At 40.6% G+C, this 27,414-nt stretch overlaps 1 protein-coding gene across 1 annotated transcript in view; it reads right to left on the reverse strand.

Annotated features, from left to right (window-relative positions):
* The window catches only part of CDH18 (cadherin 18), a 2,258,828-nt gene that overhangs the window by 307,489 nt on the left and 1,923,925 nt on the right, over positions 1-27,414 (reverse strand). The window contains exon 12 of the mRNA XM_078687769.1: positions 12,528-12,645. Within this exon, the coding sequence (XP_078543895.1) occupies positions 12,528-12,645 (118 nt within the window). The remainder of the gene's footprint in view (positions 1-12,527; positions 12,646-27,414) is intronic.

Raw genomic sequence — 27,414 nt, forward strand, 5'->3', positions numbered from 1 at the left:
AAGAGCTGGAGAGCTAAGAGGAGGAGTACTGCCCCTTTGCTGTGTGCTGTGTGGGTTGGCCTGTAGTTACTGCTTCTGCCATGGAAAGGACAAAAACTCAAACTTTGCTGAGAAACCTACTTGAAGAAGGATCTCCAAGGGTTTGTGTGTGCTAGCCCCGTGTCCTGAAGTCTCAGGGACATAACGACTTCACTCCAACCCCCCTGAATTCTATTGCGGAGAGTTCTGACCTGCCAGGAGGTTCCTATTCTAGTTTTAGGGTCTCTGGAGGTAGTTCCTGCTACTAGGGGTTGGAAGCAACCTGAAAGAAGCAAGAAAAGCAATCTCCAATGCCATCAGTGATGCTGCCGTGATGCTGCGACCTGCACTGAGGCCAGAGGCACCGCTCGTGAAGTGCATGACGCACCGCCTGGCCTGCACCACAGCTCCAATGCCCTTCGATGCATGCTGTTATCGGCATTCCCGACGCCAGTGCTCCCACCGACTCCGACATCCCCAGTGCCTGCATCCTGTTATTATAGTGCCGATAACTGCTAAGGATGACTCCATTAACTCACCAACTTCCCATCGTCACCGGAACCAATGCCTCACTGTCAACGCAACCAACTTCCACTGTTCTGGATTCAACACATGTCCTCCTCACGGACATGATGCCTCGCCTCCCCTGTGGCAGCCTGGGAGCCGACCTTGACTTCGGCACTAATGCCTCACATCCACGATGCCCTGCATCATCATAGACTTTGTTATCCAGGGGTACTGTTTGTTTGGGGGTTCGTGTGACTCCATGCCCAAAGCCGTACACCTCGTGGTTGGCGCCTTACCTTTAATTTATTGCTGTCACATCTCTATAGCCCGAGGTGGAGCTATTTGTTTTTTATAAGCTTTATTTGGGAAATAACTGTGGTGAAGTTCTATTTTACTACATGTATGTTGGATTTTTGTTGTTTTAGACCCATGGAGTTTAGATAAAGATACTTTATTTTTCTAAACTGGTCTGGCGTCCATTTGTGGTGTTATCCCATTAATACTGTATGTTTTTGAGTACAAATAATTTACAAATTGCCTTTGGAATAAGCCTGCCTTCTTGTGCCATGCTATCAAGGGGGTGAGCCGGGGTTATCTAAAGTGTGTATCCCCCCTACCCTGACTAGAAGCAAGGGTCCCTACTTAGACTGAGGTGCATACCTCTGCCAATTAGAGACCACCAGTTCTAACAGTAGGCATTTGTGATTGCTGCAAGCAATGTCTTTTGTAATATTAGGCAAATCAACAATAAAAATCAACCCACCAGACCAATGAACAGGCCCACAAACAGACAAAAACAGCCCAGCTTTATGTGAAGATAAAAATCATAGAGAGAGGTCGCGTAACTAGGAACTTTTGTAAGAATTTTGGCCCTACTTTTATCTTCAAGGGACTGAAGTAAATCAATTTTCAATTTCAAATGTCTTTATTTCGATTGTTTCATCATAAAAGACAATACCATAATAAAATACACCATAGAAAAAGACATACAACAATTTATAAAAGAGATTAAGATACAATTATATGAGCGTTTTAAAAGACGTACTAGCATTTCAAAAATAAGATTTCTATTCCATTAAAAAAATACAATCAGAACAATCAAGTAAAGACTAGATGTAATCACTTCACTGCTTGCTAGTTGGCCCTAATGATCCGCACCCAGCCTTGGAATTTTGCAACAGCAATTACAATAGGTTCACTCTTGTCAAACCTCAAGATTCTTAGGGCTACAGACCCTACCCTTGTGCCCATATTACAGCAGATGGGTTTAAGCCATTTGGCCCTAGGGGCTGCATAGGCCGGGCATTCAAAGAATATGTGGCCGATGGATTCCCTACGGTCTGTACACCAGCGACAGGATTCAGACTCCTGGTCCTTCCAATTTTTTGTAAATGATCTAATAGGAAGGCTGCCGACCCTTAGCTGATGGTAAAGTTTCCTGTCGCTGGACCGGGTGATGGTATCCCAATAGTCTTCTAAGGAAGGATCACCTTTGAACTACAGGAACATACCAGACAAAGAGGTGGCCGTGAGTTGTCTAATATGTTTATGGCTTATTGAAGACCAGTATAGGCTTTTAAATAATTTTTTAGGTGGAAAAGGATTATTGGCAGGGTCAGTCCACAGGTTTCCCAGGCCCATGGTCTCCAGGAGCAATCTGACTTTCTTAAACCATTGTATGTTACCCTAACCCATAATGGATCTAACATCCATAATTGCCTTAGCGTATAGGGCTAGTTCGGGGGTGGTCCAGATCCTCCTCCATAGAGACACTGGTTTGAAACGAGCAATATCATCTATGGAGTGACAGCCCAAATCCATTAGCAGCGGTTTCATGGGGCTAGAGCAGGGGAGACCTGTAAGATTCCTTAGAAATTTGTTTTGTATTTTTACCAACGGAGAATGGTCCGCAAAACCCCAGAGGTCCGCACCGTACAGGATCGCTGAACCTATCCTGGAGTTGTAGATCTTCAAAGCTGGACCTATCCTTTTGGTCTGGGATATTCTCTGTTCTTTGACCAAACACCCTGAAATCTGGGCAAACGTAAGAGATAGGGTATCTATTTGGGGCTTCCAACTCAGTTTATTCTCTAGGAGTCCATTTGTGGTGTTATCCCATTAATACTGTATGTTTTTGAGTACAAATACTTTACAAATTGCCTTTGGAATACGCCTGCCTTCTTGTCCCATGCTATCAAGGGGGTGAGCCGGGGTTATCTAAAGTGTGTATCCCCCCTACCCTGACTAGAAGGCAGGGTCCCTACTTAGACTGAGGTGCATACCTATGCCAATTAGAGACCATCAGTTCTAACAGTATGCATTTGTGATTGCTGCAAGTAATGTCTTTTGTAATAATAGGCAAATCAACAATAAAAATCAACCCACCAGACCAATGAACAGGCCCACAAACAGACAAAAACAGCCCAGATTTATGTGAAGATAAAAATCATAGAGAGAGGTCGTGTAACTAGGAACTTTTGTAAGAATTTTGGCCCTACTTTTATCTTCAAGGGACTGAAGTAAATCAAAATAGTATCAACATAAACTGGGCAATGCCTTTTGAGACTACAGTTCGCATTCCCAGCTCTATCCTGATACAACATGAAGAGGGAGGGGCAACCTCAAATACTCTCTTTTAAATATTCCTCTCAATTTTATGTAAATGTAAATTAGTAATGTAATTGCTTGTATGATGATCTAGCTATGCCATATAATGTTATAGTTGCATTTGCATTGTAGGTAGTCTTTAAAGAGTGTCTCTGAGTGTCTGACAGTGACCTGTTAGATCATCCCTCCTAGCACTGCAAGGTAGGACAGTTTGAATCTTATTGGGGAGGCTGAAATATGCTCTCATTTTTCAAGAAGCACCTGTGTTTCTAGTTATGGGGCTGGTCTTCGTCTGGAGGCAATAAAGCAGGGAAAGTTATGCTAATCATATCACCCCAACATTAGTACTGCATCCAGTAATGGCTTAGAGCTGCATGTAGAGGCGGCTCCTCCGCTAAGGTGGAGAAGTGTTGCCCCACTGGTTTCAGCAGTGTAAATTAATGAAAAATAAAATGATTAGAAATCGTTGTTAATATCATTTTATTTGTTCCTGCTGTGGTGTCTTTGCGGAGTGGGGCTGCTCTGCTCTCAGAGCAGAGGGAGGAGTGGTGGGCACTCTGTAAGTGCGCAATGACTGTTTGGCTGGTGCTCCTGAGCGGGCCAAACATTCATGTGCACTTTGCATGTTCTCCACCTAGGCTGTATTACAGGCTCGGTGGAGAACATGTGCAGGCTCCCATTCCCTGGCTGAGTGCTGAACTATGGCCCTCAAACCAACCACTATGCAGTAGTGCAGCGTTCTGATTGGTCAGGGGAGCCTGGGTGCATCCTGCTCCGGCTGAGCGAAGGGACGGCACGGAGAGAAGACAGAGGAGAGACAAGACACGGCGAGGAGGTAAGCTTTTTTCTTTACTCCATCGCCGAAACCCCTCCGCTACGCCTGATCGATGCCAGCCGCAACTGGCTGCATGAGCAAAGATCCAAACTACTGTCCACAATAATTTAGGATAGATGGCTTTGGATACTGAATACACTATTGATTTCCTTTTGCATTGCTAATGGAAATAATATAACACTTTTGTGGTTGCATCCTGTCTGTAGATAGAGCTCTATTATTGTCTGATATTTATTGTACCTGTAACAAATATGATTAGAATCTGACGCTTTTGATGGTGAACTTAGAATGGGTCTGGCAGCTCAGAAGATTTATAAATCCACTGAAGAAACCTGTGTTAGACCTGTTGGTCGCATGTTCGAATCATGACGGATTCGCTTAGCTTTCCTTCCATGTTCAGTAAAATATGGGTGCACATGCCATGAGTGTTATATTCTAGTACTTCTGTCAAGGTAACGGCCAGTGTTATGGTCACTGACGCTCTGTATTATGCTTATAACGCTACAGAAGTCGCTGTTTTCTAATACACTCACCGAAGGTCTTCTGACCATCAGTAGGCATAAGCAGTCACCACTTGCTACTCTAAAAAAGAGTGACAAGTGCATCTTTTGTGGGAACCTGTTTTGCAAATAATCGAAAATATATATTCTTTCCAGTATTCCCGAGTATCAATCTGGAAACACGCCTGACAAAAGAATTGTTAGAGAGAGGTTAACCGACAAAGGGGAATATATAGAAATGGGTAGTGAACAGTTGCCAGACGATGTAAGAAAACTCTGTAGATTTGGTGATAATTTCTCAAGATCAACAATAATTGGATCCAGCCCACAAGACCAAATAAAAGATGAATTAAAAACGTTATTTTTTCCACCAGGCATGAAACAAAGCGTGGGCACAAGATGTTGAACCGCTGCATGTGGGAAGTTTCCGTGGTGTGACTGCAGGGAGTTTTGTCCTATACTAAAAAAGGCTTAAGATTCAAGTTTAAAATAGGTAGGCCTCTCTGGTATGTATTATTTTTCCCTAAACTGGTCTTTAAAAATTCGGGCAGCATGGTGATTGACTGACCGAATAAATTCATTAGAAATGTCTCGTCTCCTTAGCGTTGTCCAGTTACTGTAGACTTGAAAAAGGACTAATGATGAAAAACAATAGTAAATTAAAGTTATTAAAATGGGAAAAATCATTACCATCTTCAAACAAAAGAAAGAAAAATCTGCCAAGGGCCCTGTCTATATCACCAGTATAATTATTTATAAAAATTCAGTTTCCTCTTCACAGTGAGGAAACACATAATTAATTTCAATACATTTAACACTTTAAATCAATTAAAAAGGCGATGGCAAACATGAAATGTATTTCCCTTCATTGCCTGACATGCCTTTTTCACAGTCCGTGTCGTACTTTCTTTAAATGGTCTCATAAAGCGTCAACAATCTTAGTAGGTTATACAACGAAAACACTCATTACCATTTAGAAATAGTTCAAAATATGCTGAAGCTGTTGGCAACCTTCATTTTTAATACAGATCAGGGCCGGACTGGCTACTAGGTGTTTTGGCATGCAGCCGAGCTGGGGGCTGATTTTGTTTATGGGGACCTGCATGTGCTGAACGAAATTCGTTTTACTTTGTTTCTTTCGAAGCACATGCAGGTCCCCATCAACAAACTTAGCCCCCACCGCAGTCACATCAACCCCCAGCTCGGCAGCATGCCAAAATACCCGGTAGCCAGTCCAGCCCTGATCAAGATCTTCAATTTGCAATATCTTGAGCTCATCCACTCTAAAATGAAGATAAAACATCCTATAAAATTATTTTTGCTGTTGGATTTGCAGAATAGGGCGGTTTCTGACTGCATAAATGCTTTTTTATATGTAGAAAAGACAAATTGCAATTTGGTAACATGATACCGAATCGCAATTTGAGTTTAGAGATTTGGAAGAGGCATGTTTAGGGCATCCTGGCCACATACCAAATTTCCAAGCTATGTATTAAGTTTGGCAATCAAATTACAGTTGGAAATCATGAATTATTTTTTTACCGACACCTCAAGTGTGGTGTGAATTATTTGCAAATTGGAAAGGATCCCCACTGGACCCCTTCCCCTTTGTGAATGTTGAAACAAATATTTTGTAAGAGCAGGCAGTGGTACAAGGGATCACTGCCTAGCATTTCAAAACAGAAAAACAAAAAAGATGGCTTTATTAAAAGGCAATCACAAACATGGTGATCTTGTTTGACTCTGATCAAGATTTTGCTTGCCAAGCAGATCATAAATACAATCTCTTGCAGAGGAAGGGAGGAAAATGTGGAAAGAAGGGGGTGAATAGAAGGATGAAATTGAGATATGGATGTAGAGATGGATAGATGGAGAGGAAGAGGAATAAAGAGGATGATAATGGGAGGCATAGAGAAAACAGTGGCTGGAAAGGTGGGTGGATGGTAATTGAAGAGAAAGATGAATGAGGGAAGAATAATCAATCGTGAGAAGATTGACACATCAATTAAAACAATGAAGACAAGTTGGATGAAAAGAAAGACAGATGATGAGATAGATGGATGAGAAATGAAAAAGAAGGAAGGAAAAAGACAAGGATGGAGAGAAGAAAGAATAGATAAAATAAATATGAGGGACAGATGGATGGATGCATGGAAGGAAATCCATGAAGAAGAATGGGTGGAAGAATGGAAAAAATTACAGAAATGGTGGAAAGAAAGATGAAAAATTCAAAAAAGGATTGTGAGAAAGACAGATAAAAGATTTAAAGAAGGACGATGAGAAGGAAAGAAATTTAAGAATTACAAAATTCTCTTGGGGGGAACAATTTGCCAAACAACTGCCAGGTTTGCTGGCCTCAATCACTCACTGAGAACTATTTGGACTAATGTGACAGTTTACTGTGTTGGTTGTTATAACCACCTGTTCCAACTGTGTCAGATTATCCCAATGAATTTGATATACAGCAAAAGTCTCAGAGTACCCATCTCTTTTTAAAGCACTCTTCCTTTATATTTTCAAGGAAAATGTACTAACCTTTTTTCTTTTTTTTCACCAAATAATTGTTTAACAAAAGCTTTGTATGAAGATAAAAATCACAGAGAGAGGTCGCGTAACTAGGAACTAGGAAAGAATGTTGGCCCTACTTTTATTTTCAAGGGACAGAAGTAAATCAAAATAGTATAAAAATAAACTGGGCAATGCCTTTTGAGACTACAGCTCGCATCCCAGCTCTATCCTGATACTACATGAAGAGGGAGTGGCAAACCTCAAATACTCTCTTTCAAATATTCCTCTCAATTTTGTGTAAATGTAAATTTGTAATGTAATTGCTTGTATCATGATCCAGCTATGCCATACAATATTATAGTTGCATTTTTCGCTTTTTAGGTAGTCTTTAAAGAGTGTCCCTGACAGTTCCCTATGCCACTGTAATAAAGCAAACAGAACTTCTGTGACCAGAAATTATGTCAACCTTGATTCTTGTGTTACCTTCCAATAGACTCACATACAAAACCTAAAAATGTACAGGTATTAAATAGCTTGACCAGCCGGCTGGGTGAGGGGATTAAATGCAATCCCACCCTAACAATACCCTGATTTTTAGGCTGCTAATATGTCTTTACTTGCAAGATTATGGGCATTCTTTAACTAAAAAAAAAAATATTTAATGTAATCAGCGTACAGCAGACAAACACATTGAGCCTTTATGAAACATTGAACACAAAATTAAATTGAATTGAAAAAAATTGTGTGGGGTTTTCTTCTTGTGTGTTCTTTATGTTTATATTAGAATTTTGAACACTCCCTTGTGGAAGTTCAGGATGTCAGAAAGCTGCTCAGGGGTGAGGTGTTGGTGGCCACTATATGGCACCTTGGATGCACTATCTTGAACGCTTCCTTTGAGCCAACTAGATTCTTACATCTACAGAAGGCTTTCAATGAAAATATGAATGTAAATGGTAGTGTGCAATGAAAAATGAAAAGTATACACAATGTTGCTTCAAGTTCCTGTTTACATTTGGAAATGAAAAAATAAACATCGCAATCCTAGATCAAGATGAATGGAAAACCATAACTATTGCAGTGAACGATAGATATAAAGACCTTGATAATCATGGAAAACATTTAGGTCCATACTATTTAGTAGCTTTGCTTTTCTTTACTTTTATCTTGTTTATTTGTGTGGTATTCACAAGTGATTGTGTTATATCTTGCTTGTGTATTCATGCATCTCCCCTCTTACCTTGGAACCCTATCTGCTCAGCCAGTGAGTCTTCTGAGTGAAATGTTGGTGTGGTGATGATGGATGGAAGGCTTGTGTACCTGTGTGGTGAAGTGTCACAGTTGGAGTATTAGCTGAGCAGCAGGCAGGCTGCTCCTGGTGGAGCTTCTGTACTTGATTCTACCAACCTACATCTTAATCTTAAAAAATCAACTTAAACTACACTAAGCTACAAGACTGTGATTACAACAGATTCCCTCAATATATTTGTATATTGAGAGTTTTCAGCATATATATAGTTTAACTGCAATAATGTATCATGCTTTCTCAGAGAAATTGTATATCTATATAACAAATGAACAAAGCAGTCCAATACATACAGTTCAAAGAAGAATGTACGTGTCTATGGAAAGGTGTGAGCTACTAAGGGCCCATCACGAGAAGCTCACCAAATAAACAAATACTTTGCATACATTCACTCATATCATAAACAGGGAATATCAACAAGACAACATATGTTAACACTTTTTCACTCTATGAGCACATCTTTCTCAGCAATAGATGGCTGAGGATTGGGTTAGAGCATGTTGAATGCACACAAAAAAAAGCCCTTGTTTATTCTCCTCTTACTGATGGATTCAAGAGTAGACATGTTATATGGTGCTCCTCCTGCACTCCACCTACCAGTGTGTTTTTTAGATGCAAAAATATGCAAGATCAGCATTACACCATCAGTTGCCCTATTTGTAGGACTCTTACAGATCTTTATTGGGAGGGGTGTGCTAAAGGCTATGTTTACCATCTTCCTTTCAATTTTTTTGTATCAGGCTAATCATACATTTCGAGTGAAGCAAAAATGGACTGGTCCCATGTACCAAGAGACAGGGTACCAAATATAATCAATATGAAAAAATAATTTCTCTTGGGTAATAAATTAGGGACACCAACAACGCATTACAAACAATCATATATCGCGTTGACGCGTTTTGGTGGCTGTAGTTTATATATGAACCACCTTCCTCAGGACATCAATAATTCTAGGAGGGCAGCAACACTATTGGTCCCTTAGCAAGACTTGAGGATCATTTAACCTCTGGCAGTAAGGCTTTTTAATTAGTAAATCAACATTTATTACAGTTTTTATCCCGATCCCACACCTAATAAAGATTGTGGCCTATTATTGAGCATCCGCAACTAAGGCATATATGAATATGTATCATGAATAGGAGAGATTAGAATTATTGATGTCTGAGGAAGGTGGTTCATATGTAAACTACAGCCACCAAAACACGTCAAAGCTTTTGACAATAGGGTTATATTTAAGGAAAACTTCAGTCTAATTATATGAATTTTTAATGGACTCGAATACAGTTGATTCAGTCGAGATAACCAAGTTATGATGTTTTTACTGTCTGATTTGTTTTTTTGTCTCGAATATTTATAATGATTGGTTTCTAATGTATGAATTTGTTGAGATATAATTTTTAATCTGGGTTATTAGTTAATCCTGGTTTTTATTATGCTAATTTTTTACTTGATTTGAAATAAAAATAACTTTGTAACATTAGTGATTGTTTTTGAACATGTGCTTATATTTGTTCTTTGGGTCCAGATTTGCCAGTGCTAATTGAAGTCTGAGTGGAATGTTTGGTGATATATGCTTGTTCGTAATGCGTTTTTGGTGTCTGTAATTTCTTACCCCAGAGAAATCCTTTTTTCACATTAATCATACATTTCAGTCAGCGAAGCACAACTGGGCCCTTTGTAAATATGAATTGATATCATCACATTATGTAGACAACACATTACTTTCATTAATGTGCACAGCTCTTAATCACACATTTATCCTTTAATTTCCAAACTACAAAAAAGAGGGGAATCTTGTGTAAGAAAATGGCTATCACAAGTAACCTAATCCTCAGCAATAAACAGGTTGTCCTAAGGTTTCAATGACTCTTCCATAGTAGGTAGGCCAATATAAAGAGCTAAGGCACAATGTGGTGAGTGTAGTAGCACAAACAATAGAGTTAAGACCTAGAAGGAAGGAAGGTTACTTGCGGCTGGGTACCCATCTACATACATCTGCATTCTGACGACCCTTCCTGAGCAGGAAGGGGCTCACACTTACACTTCAAAGGGTAGTGGACTGATCCCACACAAAAGACTGATTACACCCGTGTAACCAGGTAGACATGACTTGGTTAAAAGGAATACTGGTGCACTTCGAAGCCATCCTTTAAAGTCTCCCCCACCTTGAAGGCATATTTGGGTGTAATTACTGAGTCTCTGACCCCAACAAACCAGACACTTATCCATATACACCTTAACCTCTGTCAGAAGAACTGCTGTGCTGCTCAAAGGACTCAACTGGACTGCTGATCTGGAAGGCCTGATTTTCTATTTGTTGCCCTGCTGCTCTATGACTCTGCTGAAGGAGAGCTGGTCTCTGCCTTCTTCCAAGTGATCTCCAAGGGCTTGTTGGCTAGCCTACTGTTGCTTGAGACTCAGGGATATCAAGGTCTCTACCTCTGCACCTGTGTCTAGCTCACCGGAAGTGGCCCAGATACTTTCACCATGGATTTTCAATGCATTTCCTATCTGCATGTAGCAGAACTGCCGAATCAACAGGGTTGCAGGAGTAAAATCATCACATTGCTTCAGAAACTGCACTTTGCATCCAGAGATTGATCCCTCGGACAGCGTATCGCAGCCACTACAGCTTGGTGAGATCGATGCATGCCCTCGATGATGTGGCAGAAACCTCCGCATTGCTCAGCAATTCTCGACTTGGGCATCCATCTTCGAAACTGACGCATCAGCCTCACCGGGGTGGAAAAGTTTGAGGTATCTCGTTGATTGCGATCAGGAAAGTGACTTCGTTCAATGTCGACTGTGTGGGCACAGTAGCTGGCCGGCCCTCAATCGCAGTCGGGCTGAACTTTGACTTTGCCACAGTGCTGCGCAACCTAAAGTACCATTTTTAGTGCTTCTGGCTTCTAAGTGCTTGACTGCTTTTATTTCTTTAAAGTTCAATATCAGGACTTCCTTACAGTGAGTTCTTGTTGTTTTGGTTGTGTTTTATTAAGAAAACCATACTTTATTTTTCTAAACTGTTGTGAAGTCTTTCAGTGGTTGTTTCACTGGGTTACTGTATGAGCTATTGCACAAATGCATTACCCGTTGCTTTCTAAGTTAAGCATGCCTGCTCTGTGCCAAGCTATCAGATGGAGAGCACAGGATAATTTAGGTTGTGTTATGACGTACCCTGACAAGGATGATGGTCCCTACTCGGACAGGGTTCCTACCTCTGCCAATTAGAGACCCAGTTTCTAGCAACATCTGAGCACAAATTGATATGAAGCAGACAACAAAAAGTGCATTTTTAAAACTTTTAGCATATTAGCTATTTATTGGGCATGATACTTGCCCATTTTCTGCTCGGATAATATGATTTTCAAAAATGTAAATGTTTTACTTAATACTTTGTTTTTAAATTGCAGACTATATCCTCTCTTTTGTGGATATGAATATTTGGGCTTTGTGAAGATGTGCCAAAATAAAAAATCAGTTTAAACTGCCTTCAAATATATGCTTAAGCTGAGATATGCCGATGTCACTCATGAAATTATCTTGCACTGACTCTATACATAAATGTTACATCCAATATTCCTTGTTACCACAACCCACATTAACACAACATTCTGATCATGCACCCATGGAAGCCAGACTGTGCAATTAATGTGTTACAAATACATCAAATAGTACTTGCTACAGTCAGCTACATACCATGCATATGCATTTGCTGCTCATTTGAAGTAAGAAATTTGGTTTATCCTTCCAGTCACACCCACCAAAAATCCTACAGCTCTTTAAGACTGATAAGTTCACCTGCACTGTCTGCATGCCTCCACAAAGCTCAATTTGCCTCTGTTCTGTGATGGAAACATTTGTAAAATTATATCTAGACTACCAAAATGCGCCCAATACCTCATAAATAACTGATTGAGTGTTAAACATGAGTTAGAGCCCTAGAGTTTTGTGGGCAGGGTACTCCATGACAAATGTTATGGATGTGCCATCAACCGTATCACAAATGCATAATAACTTTCGACAATTGTAGTGTTATGGACAGAATTTCTGTCAGGTTTCCACAGAGTATCCCATCTGCCAAACCCTCAACCTCTTAATTACCAACAACAAAAGCATACCACAAATTTAAATATTTTGAGTATATAGCAATCATTACAGTTACAAAAGATCATCACAGAGTAGATTATCAGACATTGTTGCTGTTTGGTATTAGCTACAAACTGAGGAGATATATTAAATTGTTTACCTTCATTGTTTCGGATTGTGAAGTTGGGATTCAATAAGGGCTCCCCTTCAAGAGAAAAATGAAATCTTGGTCCATTGGCAGAATCGTCTTTGTCGGTCGCACTTATTGTCTGAATGACCTGAAAATATGATGAAATTCATCTAGTCAATAGTTTTTTCCCCATATACATATATATTGACAAATACTGGACATCTCATATGTTTTGTAAAATGGATTATACATTAACATAATTTATTAAGACCTGCAATCAAAATATTTCCGCACTGTGGGCCAGATGTAGGTCGACAAATACCGGTCGGTAATGGCCGATTTCGGCCGTTACCGACCAGTATTTGGAGTTTGAGATGTAGGGGGCCTAACTTTACAGAATAGGTAAAGTTACAGATTCGGTATATTTACCGATTTGGTAAAATACCGAATCTGTAAATTTACAGATTCTGTAAATCCAGATGTAGGTGGCACTGAAAACAGTGCCACAGGCCCTTAGGAATTCATTATTTACCACCAAATAATACTTGGTGGTAAATAATGAATTTCTGTGTACATGCACATCTGTGCATGTACACCAGTGCCATGTGGCACACATACATGCCCTAAGGGCATGTATGTGTGTCACATTGCACACAAGCCAGAATCAGGGGTGCAACAGGGTGTCAAAGTGACACCCTGTCCCCCTTGTAAATTCGTTAATTTTACCGAATCGGTATTTACCGATTCTGTAATTGACATTGATTCCTGTGGGCCTCAAAGGCCATAGGAATCAATGGAAATTACCGAATCGGTAAATACAGATTCGGTAATTGAATAGGTAAAAATACCTACATCCCGATTGCCAGTTCTTAAATACCGAATCGGTATGATTCGGTATTTAAGAATCGGTAATCTGGGATTACCTACATCTGGCCCTGTGTGTGTTGTCTTTCAAAATATAACTTTAGAGTAGAAATGTATTCAACTATAGCTACTTATGAGATAAAGAATATATGCTGTGTGTTGTTACTGAGATAAGGAATATACGGTATGTGTTTACTGATTCCAAGTATACACGTGGAAACATTAAACAACAATAAACAAGAAAATATTTCAAATAAAAGTACAAAACACAGAGGGGTATGGGATGTATGAAGGAAGCAGTTTTATGTTGGGAGTACCTACATTTCTCAGCAGTATTGGCTGGATCATGCAAGCAGTTTTGTGTTGAAGGTATCTGAATTAGGCAGTGGTAAAAGAAGTCGGCGCTCGATTTTCCACTCTCCCCCAGAGTTACGTGTACCCTTATATCAGGAACTCCTGGGGTGAGGGAAATCCAGCCAATTTACCAGGCCACTCATAATGAAGGGCCATGTGGTAGTACTCCATCAAATTTATTTCAGCAGGTAAAACCTATTGAAATATGCGCAGGGAACCTTGCACAGAAATTGGTGCACAACCCATCATTTCTTTGGTCAATCCACATTCTGCACACAAAAACACGCAGGGCCACATTATCAAGAAAGGGCGATACAATATCGCCGCTTTTATCAGCAGGAAACTGCCGCTAAAGTGGCGATAATGGGCTTGATAATATGCCCTTGTGAATTCCCATAAAAGCCCAGGTTCTGGTGTTAACCTGGATAATATATCGCCCTTTCTTGATAATATGGCCCCAAATGACCACTGAAATACCTCATCGGGGTATCGCAACATGGGAAATGACTCTCAGTAGTAGAAATACTGAATGTTGTATTACCACATAATTTTTCCAATCACTTCCTAATGAGAGCCTATGGGCCACTAATTTATAGAGCTTAAGAATGTATTGCCTACAAAATCAAATACTTTCAACACATTTTAAACCCAACCAATTTAAACGCTGATCCTGCTCTGCTTTCTCTCTTGGAATCTTACTACCTCTCCAAAAAATGAACATTTCATGTTGTCTTACTTGTGTTTCAGTTATAGCACGAGACCTGTTGTCTGACTGAGCAAAGAATATGTGAATCCTAGAAACTGATATTCATTCCCCCTTCTCTTCAAAGTGCTAATACTAACAAGTGTCAGGTGAGACTGACGGCGACAAACAATTATCACCCGGTTCTCAGGGTCCTGAGGACGCTTATTCTAAGTGCTTTCCAAAGGAGCATTTATAGACTTTCACTTGTCATTCATCTTGGCAATTCCCTTTCAGCAGAGGCTTCATCTCGCGAATGCAGTGACTTAAGATAGTCCCGCACCTAAAGAAATGGATGGCAAAATGGAATGTAAAAGGAAAGCTCAATCCACCTTCTCTTTCTGGAAGTTTTGGTTCATATTTATGTTCTTTTGTGGACAAGGGCTGTATATTAATTTCGACTGATCATTTTTGATAACTTTATTGGCAGGACATTTTGCAAATTGCCTTTAATTTGTAAGTGTCTGTCAGACACTGTTGAGTAATAAGTGAGATGATACAGGAAAATAGAGAAGTACACAATGATTTAGCAGTTTACCATGCTGCTTAGTGCGATAATAGCAAGTTAGCTAAGGTGGAGGAGCGTCGCCCCACTGCTCTCAGAGCAGGAAAAAAAGTGATAAAAAACTTGTTATTAAAAAAAAAAATTCACTGTAGGGCTAGGTTAGGGCCGAGTGGGACTGGAGTCCCAGGGGGAGGAGTGGTGGCACACTCTAAGTGCGCATGACTGTTTGGCCGGTCCAACAGACGTGCACTTTGCATGTTGCCCACCAGGCTGTAATACACAGCCTGGTGGGGAACATGCACAGACTCCCAGTCCCTGTCTGAGCGCCGAACTAGGACGCTCAGACCACTCACAGCGCTGCATTACAGCATTGGTATTGGCTTAGGGCAGTCTGTGGGCTTCGGCACCGAAGTGGAGGAGAAGGTGGCCGTGAGAAGGGACAGAAGGTGAAGAAAGATAACGGCTTTGAAAAGGCAAGTGTTTTTTAAAAAGAATTGTTGTTCCCCCCCCTGCCCTGGCACCCACATTCCCTGCCAGCTACCTCTGAATAACAGGTGTTAGAGGCCTTCACATAACGATAGTGAGGACCTTTAGCAACAGTTATAGCCCTAAGCAAAAGAGCAATAAAACTATATGATCATTCCATTCACTGGGCGCAGAATGTGCTTAATCTAAAAGAAACAGGGAGAAACAGAAAGGCAAGCAGTGGAACGGTGAAACAGAAAGTTTGCACTAGCCATTATGGGTTGAGACGATTCAGTGTCTTATGTCGAGCTCTCAACCTTTCAATGTTCTAATCAGAAATATGTATTGAAGTAGTTCCACCATAATCCATAATTACATGTTCATTTCAATCTGTTTTACAAGATCCTACAAATACAAAGCAAAGGAAAATACAGATTTACAACAAAACAGACTGCTCAATGCAAATCTGTAAATTGCTTAAAAATGTTACTTTGCTGCTAAGGTTTTACTGCAAAACCTCTAACATCACAAAAGTGGAACCTGAAGTAACTAAACATAAATAACCCTCCAAATGTACTGCTTATGATCTCACCCTCGGCATTAGAGACACTAATTCGTAATGACTGTATTGTTAAATTCACACACTTGCACATATTTTAAAGAAAAGGCTGATGGACACCGAGAGCATCCCTAAGTCCAACGCTATTCAATGTCTACGTGACAGAACTAGCTAGGGTTATCAAGGACTTTGGGATGAGCCTAACATCCTATGCAGATGACACCCAACTGATACAAGCCATAAAAAATAACGGAGATACAATTGCGGCTAATTTTCAACACGGAATGGTGTCTATCAGCAACTGGATGACGACCAACTGTCTTAAGTTAAACTCTAATAAGACGGAGGTAATGATCTTTGGAAATCTGTCCCCCGATTGGCCAGGAGCATGGTGGCCCAATAAATTAGGTTCCCCGCCTATACCAACTATTAAAGTTAAAAACCTGGGGGTACTACTAGATGACAAATTAACATTTGCTGCTCATGCAAACTCCATAGTTTCAACTGCCTTCTACAAACTTAAATCTATCAAAAAGATTCTTCCTTTTCTCCCTCCTGACTCAGGTAAAACATTAGTTACGGCTTTTGTTATGTCAACCCTGGACTACTGTAACGGACTCTTCATTAACGCTCAACAGAAAGTCATTCGTAAACTACAGTCTGTGCAAAATGCAGCTGCTAGAATGCTCTCTGGGACCCCAAAATGTAAATCTATCACCCAAGTGATTAAAAATTATCACTGGTTGGCGGTAAACAATCGAATTAAATTTAAGGCACTTTGTATAGCTTATAAAGCCTCCCGTAAGCTAGGGCCCCGCTTTCTCATCAACTGTTTGGCATTCTACGCCCCTAACAGAACACTACCCTCCATGAATGCCCTGTTGATGACTTTGCCCCAAACCAAAACAGCTTCATGGGGTGACCGCCGCTTCATTGTTGCTACATCTAAACTTTGGAACTCACTTGATGCGGACATTAGATCTTGCCCTACTCTTACCCTCTTTAGAAGGAAAATAAAGACCTGGCTTTTCAACCAATAAAGCTTTAGTATCTTCCCGTTCTGAGTAGTCATTCTCTAGCGCCGAGACGCCTTCGGGCAATTGCTTGCGCTTAACAAATTTCATTAATAAATAAAAAATAATAAATAAATAAATAAATCTTGAAAGAACGTGTTAACATGTAGTAAGTTGCATCTCTTTTGACGTGGTTAAGTTTGAACCATTAGCTGACTACTAATAGATATGGATATGGGGTTCGAATATATTGTGATGGTAGATCAAAGAGAGAGACTCGCCAAATGCACTAGCTTCTCAAAACAAATCTGCTAAGGGAAACTTAAAAAAAACATTCTCTAAAGTATTCCTATATTACACTGTAGAGTACTGATCTGAGCGCAAGACTCTGGTGGCGGTGCAGACAGGACACGCAGATAGGAAAGTACAGTAAGTAAACAGAAATGGGACAGCATACATTAGGGATGACTGAAGTAAAGTTCAGTATTTACCTCTGGTAAATCAAGCTTTACAAGAAAGATCTTGCCAAATAAATTTTCGATAATACAAAGTCACATAAAAGTCCCACTTCAAATTTGGACCAGTTATTTTCCCTTTTCAAATGTTTTCTACTAATAATGACTACAGACTGGCTTTGCAGATTCTTGTTGCTTTAATTATCACTGTGTTGCTATAGAATACATTTCTTTTTAGGTTTTGGCAACAGACAGCTTTAGTTGTCTCTAGCTATTGTTTCCAATGTATTCCAGAGTGGCCTTTGGATCAACCGTTTGCTTATGACAAGTTGGCTTTCTTGTCTATCTCACTTCCCTACAGCTGTTTCAACAATGTCCCCTGTATGGGGCACAGTTGTGTCCCTTGCTGTGCGTGCCCAGATAAAAGGATCTAGTATCCTGTTTTCCAGATTTCTGGACCAGCCTTGCAAAAGTCTAGAGTGTATTAGAGCCTTGGCCTGAGCTTCACAAGAAACTGGCCCTAGACGGTTCTGAACCTAGAGAGGTGAACAAGGTGAGTCCTCAGTAATGATGGAAGACTACTGCTCCTGTAATATGTTGATACATGTAGCACATCCATGGCACCATACCATTTTTTAAAGAGATCCTAGTGTGACCAGGCCTTTTACCTAGTGCTGAGATCCGAAGAGCATTTAATAGATAGTATACTACACAAATAACGCACCTCAGCACTCAAGTGATAACAATACAAAGAAGCAAATACTTCATGGGGCGATAATTTCCCGTCCTGACCTTTTTAGGAGTCAAGATATTTGATGCTACAAATTCACATTCGCTGTTAGGTTGTATATATAGAACATCCAAGACTTGAAGTGGCTTTGCTGTTATATAATATCGAAATTCAATACATTCATTGTCCATATAATTCCATATTGTTAGTGTGGGTTGTACATCTCATAATTGAAAGTTCTTCCGTACTTACATCCCAAAAGGAAAGCAGCAGACAGCCGACACGGGTTTCGTTACTAAAAAGTAACTTCCTCAAGGCTTTTATTATTTTCGAATGCGTCTTATGTGGCTGAAAAAGTGTCAAAGGAAGAAAGTACTTGAAAAACCTAGCATGAGAGGGTAAGTAGCCTCTCAGTCCTATTACTGAATTAGTATTATCAAACAACGCGAAAACCGATAATCCTTATTCAATAGTTAGGCTCCGCGGTGTCTGAATCATCCACAGCCCGATAATATAAAGTCCGAGATAACAATTGGATGGACCTGAAAACAGCGGCGGCAATGAAAAAGGTCCTCAAATTACGGCAATATCCGGTGCGTCTTGTCAATAATGATATCCACAATTTAAAGAAAAAAGCAGTTGTTTTCTTTGAATGTTACGCGGCGGTTTCTAAAAGAGCCTATCAGAGCTCTCGTGGTCAGTGATAGAGTTGGTCTGCCGGTTCCGCTCAGGGACATATCTGAATTCCTAATCATTTGATGAATAAATAGTGGATATCATTATTAACAAGACGCACCGGATATTGCTGGAATTTGAGGACCTTTTTCATTGCCGCCGCTGTTTTCAGGTCCATCCAATTGTTATCCTGGACTTTATATTATCGGGCTGTGGATGATTCAGACACCGCCGAGCCTAACTATAGATTAAGGATTACCGGTTTTCGCGTTGTTTGATAATACTAATTGAGTAATAGGACTGAGAGGCTACTTACCCTCTCATGTTAGGTTCTTCAAGTACTTTCTTCCTTTGACACTTTTTCAGCCACATAAGACGCATTAGAAAATAATAAAAGCCTTCAGGAAGTTACTTTTTAGTAACGAAACATGTGTCGGCTGTCTGCTGCTTTCCTTTTGGGATATAAGCACGGAAGAACTTTCAATTATGAGATGTACAACCCACACTAATAATATGGAATTATATGGACAATGAATGTATTGAATTTTGATATTAAATAACAGCAAAGCCACTTCAAGTCTTGGATGTTCTATATATACAACCTAACAGCGAATGTGAATTTGTAGCATCAAATATCTTGACTCCCTAAAAAGGTCAGGACGGGAAATTATCGCCCCTAGAAGTAATTGCTTCTTTGTATTATTATCACTTGAGTGCTGAGGTGCGTTATTTGTGTAGTAAACTTCCTATCACTGATTTCCTTCGGATTTCAGTTATAGCCGACATCTGTGGTAGTGGGATATCATTGTCACCTCGAGGGGCACCTCTATTTGACTAAAAAGAACTCGGACTTACTAAATCTATTACTGCTATACCTTTGAATTTGGAAGTGCGTCATTCTATACCACCACTACCTGGGCTGTATTATTATAATAGATAGTATGCTACCAGGCTTTAGACTAGAAGTTGGGCGAGGGAAGAGCGAGATGAGGAGCCAGTCTGAAGCATATTTACCTCAACCATGTACATCAGGAATCTGAATCTGATGCATTTTTCAGTCTTTTATTGTAGTGTTCCTTGTTGTAGAATGTTCTTTTCTACAGAGAACCACAGGGCTGTAAAATCATGTTATTGTGCAGCTGTGTGTGGTCTTGAGTTTAAAGCCTGCAGTACCCCTAAATTAAATAGGGAAGCCTATGACTGTTTGTCATTGCCAGCACTCAGAGACAAGTGTTGAAGGGATTAATGGTGGCTCCGTTTTTACAGACCCATTGTAGAAAAGGACACCAGAACAGAATAGAAAAATTACCACAGCCCTCAAGGCTGTGTCTCATAGTCCTGCCTGCACCTGCCTCATGAACCCCTGAAAAGAGTCTGACACCTACTCTGGAACTGATCACATTCCTTCCTATTTATGTGTTTATCCCACCAAGGAGCATTTCAGTCTCACAGTGTTTTGATTGAATCAGTTGTAGCCTTCCATTGCTACCATTACATTTTCGCACTTCAGTAAATGAAAGGGTTATTTTCTGTCCCTCTCCTTCTCTCTTCCGGCTCCCTTAGCTCCTTTTACACCCCTGACCTCTTTATTAAAATGTAAGGTTCCCCCACCCAACCACCTGCTCCCTTAAGTCCTATCGTGCTATTTCCACCCACCTGACAATCTTAAAACGGTTTTGAAATGGCTGCTACGTTCAGACCATTGAAATGAAAATCTCTCTGCATACAAAATAAAGGACATGCTGTGCTATAACATAAGCTAACATGCTGAATTTTAACACTGTAATATGACACTATACAAATTGAGAAATCAAAAAAATAGTGTTAGTTTATTGTATGAAATATCCCAAAATTCAGCATGCTTTAGATGTTTAATTACTGCTTATGTTATAATTTAAAGTACTTGATTTAAAAAAGCACAATACATGGATTAGAAATAAATTTCATTTTAACTGTGCATTGCTTGGAAGTATAATATGGTCAATAACCTTCCAAATTATGAGCTTTGTTCACTGCTTGCCGAGCGAGCATGCCTGCACATCTATTTACTGAGAGTAATGTTCATAGGAATGTAAGTTGTTTCAGACCGAGCTGTCTTCCATTTTAGACCCTGAACTCCAAACAGATTTGCCAGTTGACTACAGGAATTGCACTGACATACAGGTTGTAGTGAATTACTTTGACCTCCTCTGGCTCTCTCAACTTTACTACAGAAGTAGGGTTTTTTTCTGCTGGAAAGGCACCTCCACATAGATCAAAACTTTAACCATAGATAAAGGTGGCTATAGTTTCCTACTCCCCATCAAAAGCCTTGAAGATCCTCCCAACATCCTTGTGTTATTTGTAATCAGATTGTCAATGTCAGAGGACATTCTACCCGGTGATTTTTGGAATTAGGCAAAATTCAGGATAAATAAGTGGCAGAAGACAAACACATTAAGGAGTCCAAATGGATTGCTTTGGTCAAGTTCTTTACAGGATTGTTAGGCCATGGAACAGATGCAGAGTCAGAGCTTCAGTGATTATACCAAGTGCATCAAGGAACCAGTCCACATGAAGACAACACACATCCCGTTTCTGGATGCCTATTGTATACCTTTCCTGCATCAACTTTACTGCACACACACCACCTCTGTTTCACACCATCTCTCTTGCACCTGCCACAGCTATGGCTTTGTTTAACATTCTGCTATAACCTTGAAAGTCTAAGCCTGTATACTTCCTTTAAAGAAATCTCCCCATAGTACTCACCCATGTTGAAAGGGGTATCATCTTGACATAAAGTTCCCTTTGCAGTGTGAAAAGGCATTCTGCCTCAGTGACGGCAGTCTAACTCACTTTAGGCAGGCTTTGAATATTTTAAATATTTGTCCCTTGTCTTCCTGCTTATTTTTTTTCATTGAAGTGCCCTTTTTCTTTTAGTTTGCCTGCCTTCTTACTTAAATACCTGACCTAGTTGCTGCAACAATAGGTCTCCACAGGATACCCTACATTTTGTGTTCTTATGTAAATATTTTACTCATCCCTGGCGATTGTATCTTAAACCTTTTTTACAAGAATTGGGATTCAGGCAAGCTCATGGAGCCCTTTTGTATTTGCAACTATTGCCCAATGTGTGCATGTTTTTTCTGAGTACAAATTATTTACGAGCAGTACTAAGATCAAGAAACTCAAGATATGATTGATGTATCTAGGGACTGTCGCGTTTTTGTATAGATGATGATATATTATTTTAAAATGAATTTGTTAATGTGTTTTTCTATTATGTGTCGTTTATCACTGAATACAGATTAATATTAACTACTTAACCAAGTTTTTTCTGTTAATTTCTCTTGCCAGAATGTATGTTTAATGAAAGGTGTGCTCCTTTTATTCAATCTGAAATACGTTTTAGGTGATTTCTCCGACAGGTTTTGTTTTACACGTAGAAGACAGAGGACCCTGTGGCTGCAACAATAGGTCTCCACTGGATACTCTACATTTTGTGTTCTTATGTAAATATTTTACTCATCCCTGGCGATTGTATCTTAAACCTTTTTTAAAAGAATTGGGATTCAGGCAAGCTCATGGAGCCCTTTTGTATTTGCAACTATTGCTCAATGTGTGCATGTTTTTTCTGAGTACAATTTTTTTACGAGCAGACCTAAAATCAAGAAACTCAAAATATGATTGATGTATCTAGGGACTGTCGCGTTTTTGTATAGATGATGATATATTGTTTTTAAATGAATTTGTTAATGTGTTTTTCTATTATGTGTCGTTTATGGCTGAATACAGATTAATATTAACTACTTAACCAAGTTTTTTCTGTTAATTTCTCTTGTCAGAATGTATCTTTAATGAAAGGTGTGCTCCTTTTATTCAATCTGAAATACGTTTTAGGTGATTTCCTCCAGTTTGATTTATAAACCAAATTATTGGGAAGTGCTTTATTTACAGTGTTTCTGTCCTCTATTACAGTTTTTTAATGTATGGCATGGGGGCTAGTGCTGTATATTTGCTCTATGACTCTGAGATATCCAGACATAACAACTGTTAGACCTGGGGGTCTCTAGTTGGCAGAGGTAGGTACCACTGTTCAAATAGGGACCCTTGCTTCTAGTCAGGGTAAGGAGGAACCACTCTTTAGATAACCCCTGCTCACCCCCTTGGTAGCTTGGCACAAGCAGTCAGGCTTATCAAAGGCAATGTGTAAAGTATTTGTACCAACACTCACAGTAACACAGTGAAAACACCATAGACTGACTCCACAACAGTTTAGAAAAATAAAGGTATTTAATCTAAACTACACAAGAGCAAAACGACAAAAATCCAACATACACAGTTCAAGAATATGGTTTCAAAAGTGTTCTTGAGGTTGCATTAAAATAATCCACAGTTGCGTCACGTTTTAGCCAACAGTACCTTTAGATGCGACAAAAGCTCAAAGTGAAAGCTGTAGCATTGAAAACCAAGCGATGCGTTACTCCTGAGACCCTGGGGAGGCGATGCGACAACCCCGCTGGACGTAGCGGGCGTTTTGCGGTGACTCCGGTCTGTATGGGGAGGGTGCATGGATTCCGGTGCACAGGTTTCAGGGGAAGCGGCTCGCAAAAGGTACGATGCGACGATCTTCGGGCGGCGACGTTCTCCAGTGCGGAAACGATGCGCGGCTCAGCAGCGATCTTCTCCTCTCGCGGCCCCTCGATGCAATGGCTCTGCGATGACTCTTGCGGTCCGCAAGCAAGCGGTGCGACGATCTCACCCAGTGAGGACAGGCTCATTGACGATACTCGCAGAGATGGTAATCTTCCCGCACCAGACTGGTGCGTCCCGCAAACGAAGGATGCGACGATTCTGGCAACGGCAACAGGTGCTGCGACGTTCCCGACCCTCGCGGCGGCGGGAATTTCCTTGCACTGACGGGCATGCGGTCTGCAGACGAGCGATGTGGTAAAACTTGCAGAAAGTCTTTAAAATCTTGATTTTCAGCTTCCCAACACAGGTACAACTTCCATAGGCACCACAACTGGCCCAAGCACTCTAGGAAGGACAGAACTCTCTCAGCAGAGTTCAGGGAAGCTGGGGGTGTCCTTTTGTTCCTGGAACTTCTTAACAGGGAGCCAGCTCTTCTCAGGCCCTTGGAAATTCCTTCAAGCAAGGGGACACAGCACAAAGCAAAATCCTTCCCCTCTCCTTGGCAGCAAAGCAACATCAGGTCAGTCCAGCAGAGCAACAGCAGGACAGTCTTCCTTCTTCAGTTTCAGCTCTCTCCTTGGCAGAGGTTCCTTCTTGATTCCAGGATGATCTAATTTTCTGTAGTCAGTGGTCCTGTACTTATACCGCTAAAAGTCTTTGTTTCCTTTGTGCAGGAGGGCTCTGAGCCCGGTCTGAACCAGTTCTGGGTGTTCCTTGAGCACTTTGTTTTCCTGGCCTCTCCCTTCCTTTCGGAGAGAAGGGCAGGGTCGTCAGCCGCCCAGCAGGAGGTGGAGCCAGCATTTTGGAAGGCAAGCAGAGCCCTATTCAGGCCTAGGTGCTACCCCCTCCCACCATTCTAGATGCAGATGGAGATATTCAGCCCAGGGATGGCCCACTCGGACTCTGTGAGCCACCCAGACCCTGTCACTCACAAACCAGACAGTCAATTCACAAACAGGCGAAGGCACACAGAAAGGTCACACAAGAGAACAGCAACTTTCTAAAAGTGCTGTTCTCAAACACAGGATTTAAAAACCACCTTTCCTAAAAGATGTGTTATTAAATTCTGAGTTCAGGGATACCAGACTTTTGTGTCCCTCTTTGCTCCTATGGGAAGATATGCTGGTAGCCACTGTAGCCAGCATTCCCCATGATAACCTATGGGCAAGGTAGCTTTACAATAGTGAAAAACGAAAATGGCTGTCATTCACTACCAGAGCATGTCACCTGCACTGGTACATGCTCTACCTTTCACATACTCTGAACCCTGGCGAAGGGGGTACCTTGGGCCTAGTCAGTGGGGGAACTGACCAGGATGACATGGCAGTTCACAGACTGCCCACAGGCACTGCGGTGGCAGGCCTGAGACACCATTTTTATGGCTACTAATGTGGGTGGCACAATCAGTGCTGCAGGCTCACTAGTAACATTTGGATCACCAGCCCCGGAACACTCAGTGCACTTTACTAAGGACTTCTTGGTGATACAAATATGCCAATCATGGACAACCAATTACATTAACAATTTACACAGGGAGCACTTGTGATCAGCAGTGGCAAAGTGCCCAAAGCATCTAAACCAGAAAAAACGAAATCCAGCACAGCGTCAAAAATACAGGAGGTAGAGGTAAAAAGACAGGGGAACCCACGCCAAAGATGCCAAGTCTAACAACTTTACTAATTCCTCTTGGAAGACATTCATTGGCAAGCTTTTTCCATATGCCCTGCTTCAGTGTTAATTTTGGCGGTCTTTGGGATGTGGATGGTGGCTGGCAATGTTGTACAGTTTGTTGTCTGCAATAACCTTGTGCCTCTCAGTGCACTTTGTATACAATTAACACTGCTGTCTATGTAGCCTTTTTTAATGAGCTTGCAAGAGGATATTATTGTAAAGAGAGATAAAAAAGATCTACTAATAAATATCAAACAATTCATTTAAGTCTAAGGACATGGGATTCGTCCCCTTCACTTGCCACTTAACTATTTTTCTCTCACAAAGTCTCTATGTTTTTTATGTTGGTTACCCAATATTTATTTTCTTCGTAAACTGGTTTCTGATCCATTATGTGCACACAGAATGTGGGATTGCCATCTATGGCACTATATTTTGCTTTTTGGCCCATGAATCCCCCTGAAAATACACAGATGTCCTGGTCATTCCACTGAAAAACTTGGTTCTTCAATGCCCATTAAAAGGACTAAGGGCCCTTTGCATGAACACATTTACCCATAGACATAGAATGGGCAAAACCCTTTGATGCATCTGGCCCTAAGTTCCCAGTTTAGCAAGAACACATGACTGATGTTGCTCACAAGAGGTTTTGTTCCTAGTCATCCACTCAGGATTAGGCTCACCACTCAAGAGCTTTATTACCTGTAAATTTTTATTCCCAAGTGGAAGATCTGTTCTTAAAATAAACAGCTCTTTCTCCTTTCAAGGTGGCTCTCACTGCAACTCTACAATTTTCGGATGTTTACTATTTGCCTTTAACTCACTGGCCTCTAATAGCTTTGAAGTTATCAGTCCCTTAAAGCAGTTATTCTGTTTTCATTTTGTCCCCTTTATGTTGATCCTCCCTTCTTCAGACTTCCTGGTTCCCATTAAAATATGATTCAATACACTTCAGATTTCAATAGATTGGTGTGATCTCGTATGTTGGCACCTGGTCAGCCTAATGATCAAATTTGCTTTAATAGAGTCTGGCAACTGGAAATCATCACTTACCATTTAGTTTTGTTCCAAAACCCTAATGTCTCTGTTGTGAACCTTCTGATATTTGCAATCCAAATGGTCAAAGTCTCCTCAGAATTGTCCGGGTTGATCTCTATAACTGTCCCTAAATCTCACTCTCTCTAGGAACTTCAAAGATTCCTGCCAACAACTTGTCTGTATCAGTTCCCTGTCCTTCATTTGATGTTTTCCATCCTAATCTTCTGTTTGTAGTTAAATAAGTGTTTGGGAATGGCATCACCCCATTTTTAGTCAGTCAATTAATAATAACCTATAGAAAACCTTCCAAAATAGCCACTGTGTGTCAGTATGCATATGAAAGCCCACTCACCGGTGTCCATCATTCACTAAACGTGTCATGATGGCAGCATGTGCCTGCGTTCCGATTCACAAGCAGCCACCATGGAATTCTTTTTATCAGACCATATCAACAATCATTTCAAGATGTTCACTGGTGCATGCACAGTAGAGATATCTTGGAAATGTCAACATTTCTAATAATTTGTCAAGATGGCTTTCCATGCATACGCCTTTTCCTCTTTGAATGCTTTAGTCCATGGATTATGCGAAAGTAAGCACGCATTGGAAAAGTCAATAGATCTGAATACACATGTTAAAGCAAGACCTATTGGCTTAGCCAATGCTCTTCTATAAAGGCCATTGGTTAACGCCAATGAAAACAAGCATTGATAAAGTCAAAATATCTGCATTTTACAACAGAGACATATCGGGTTTGCCAGTGCTAGTTGTACCCTCCAGTCATAAGCTCTTGACTGTACAAGTTGACATTTTCAATGGTGCAGAGGCTTTTTGGCCATGCACATTTCAATTAAATACCACTGACTGCTATCTCTGACTCCAGTTTTGTTAAAGGTGTCACAATACTCCCATTCCCTTTCCTACAGGTCCTATATTAGTAAGCTAGGATCAAAATGTACCCTATCTGAGTCTGGATTTTAAGCGGTTCGAGTGAGCTAAACATTGTCTTGTAAGGGCTGTATCTCCATTTTTCAAACGAGTGGGTCAGATAGATTAAAAGGCCCTTTCCTAACTGCTTCTGCCTGAACTTTATCGACAGTCTGGATTGTGTAACTTCGGAAAGTACACTGCTGAGGTATTCCAGATGGTCAGTCCTGGTAGTACTAAGG

This window comes from Lissotriton helveticus, chromosome 4_1 (assembly GCF_964261635.1).
Source record: "Lissotriton helveticus chromosome 4_1, aLisHel1.1, whole genome shotgun sequence".
NCBI classification, from domain to species: domain Eukaryota; kingdom Metazoa; phylum Chordata; class Amphibia; order Caudata; family Salamandridae; genus Lissotriton; species Lissotriton helveticus.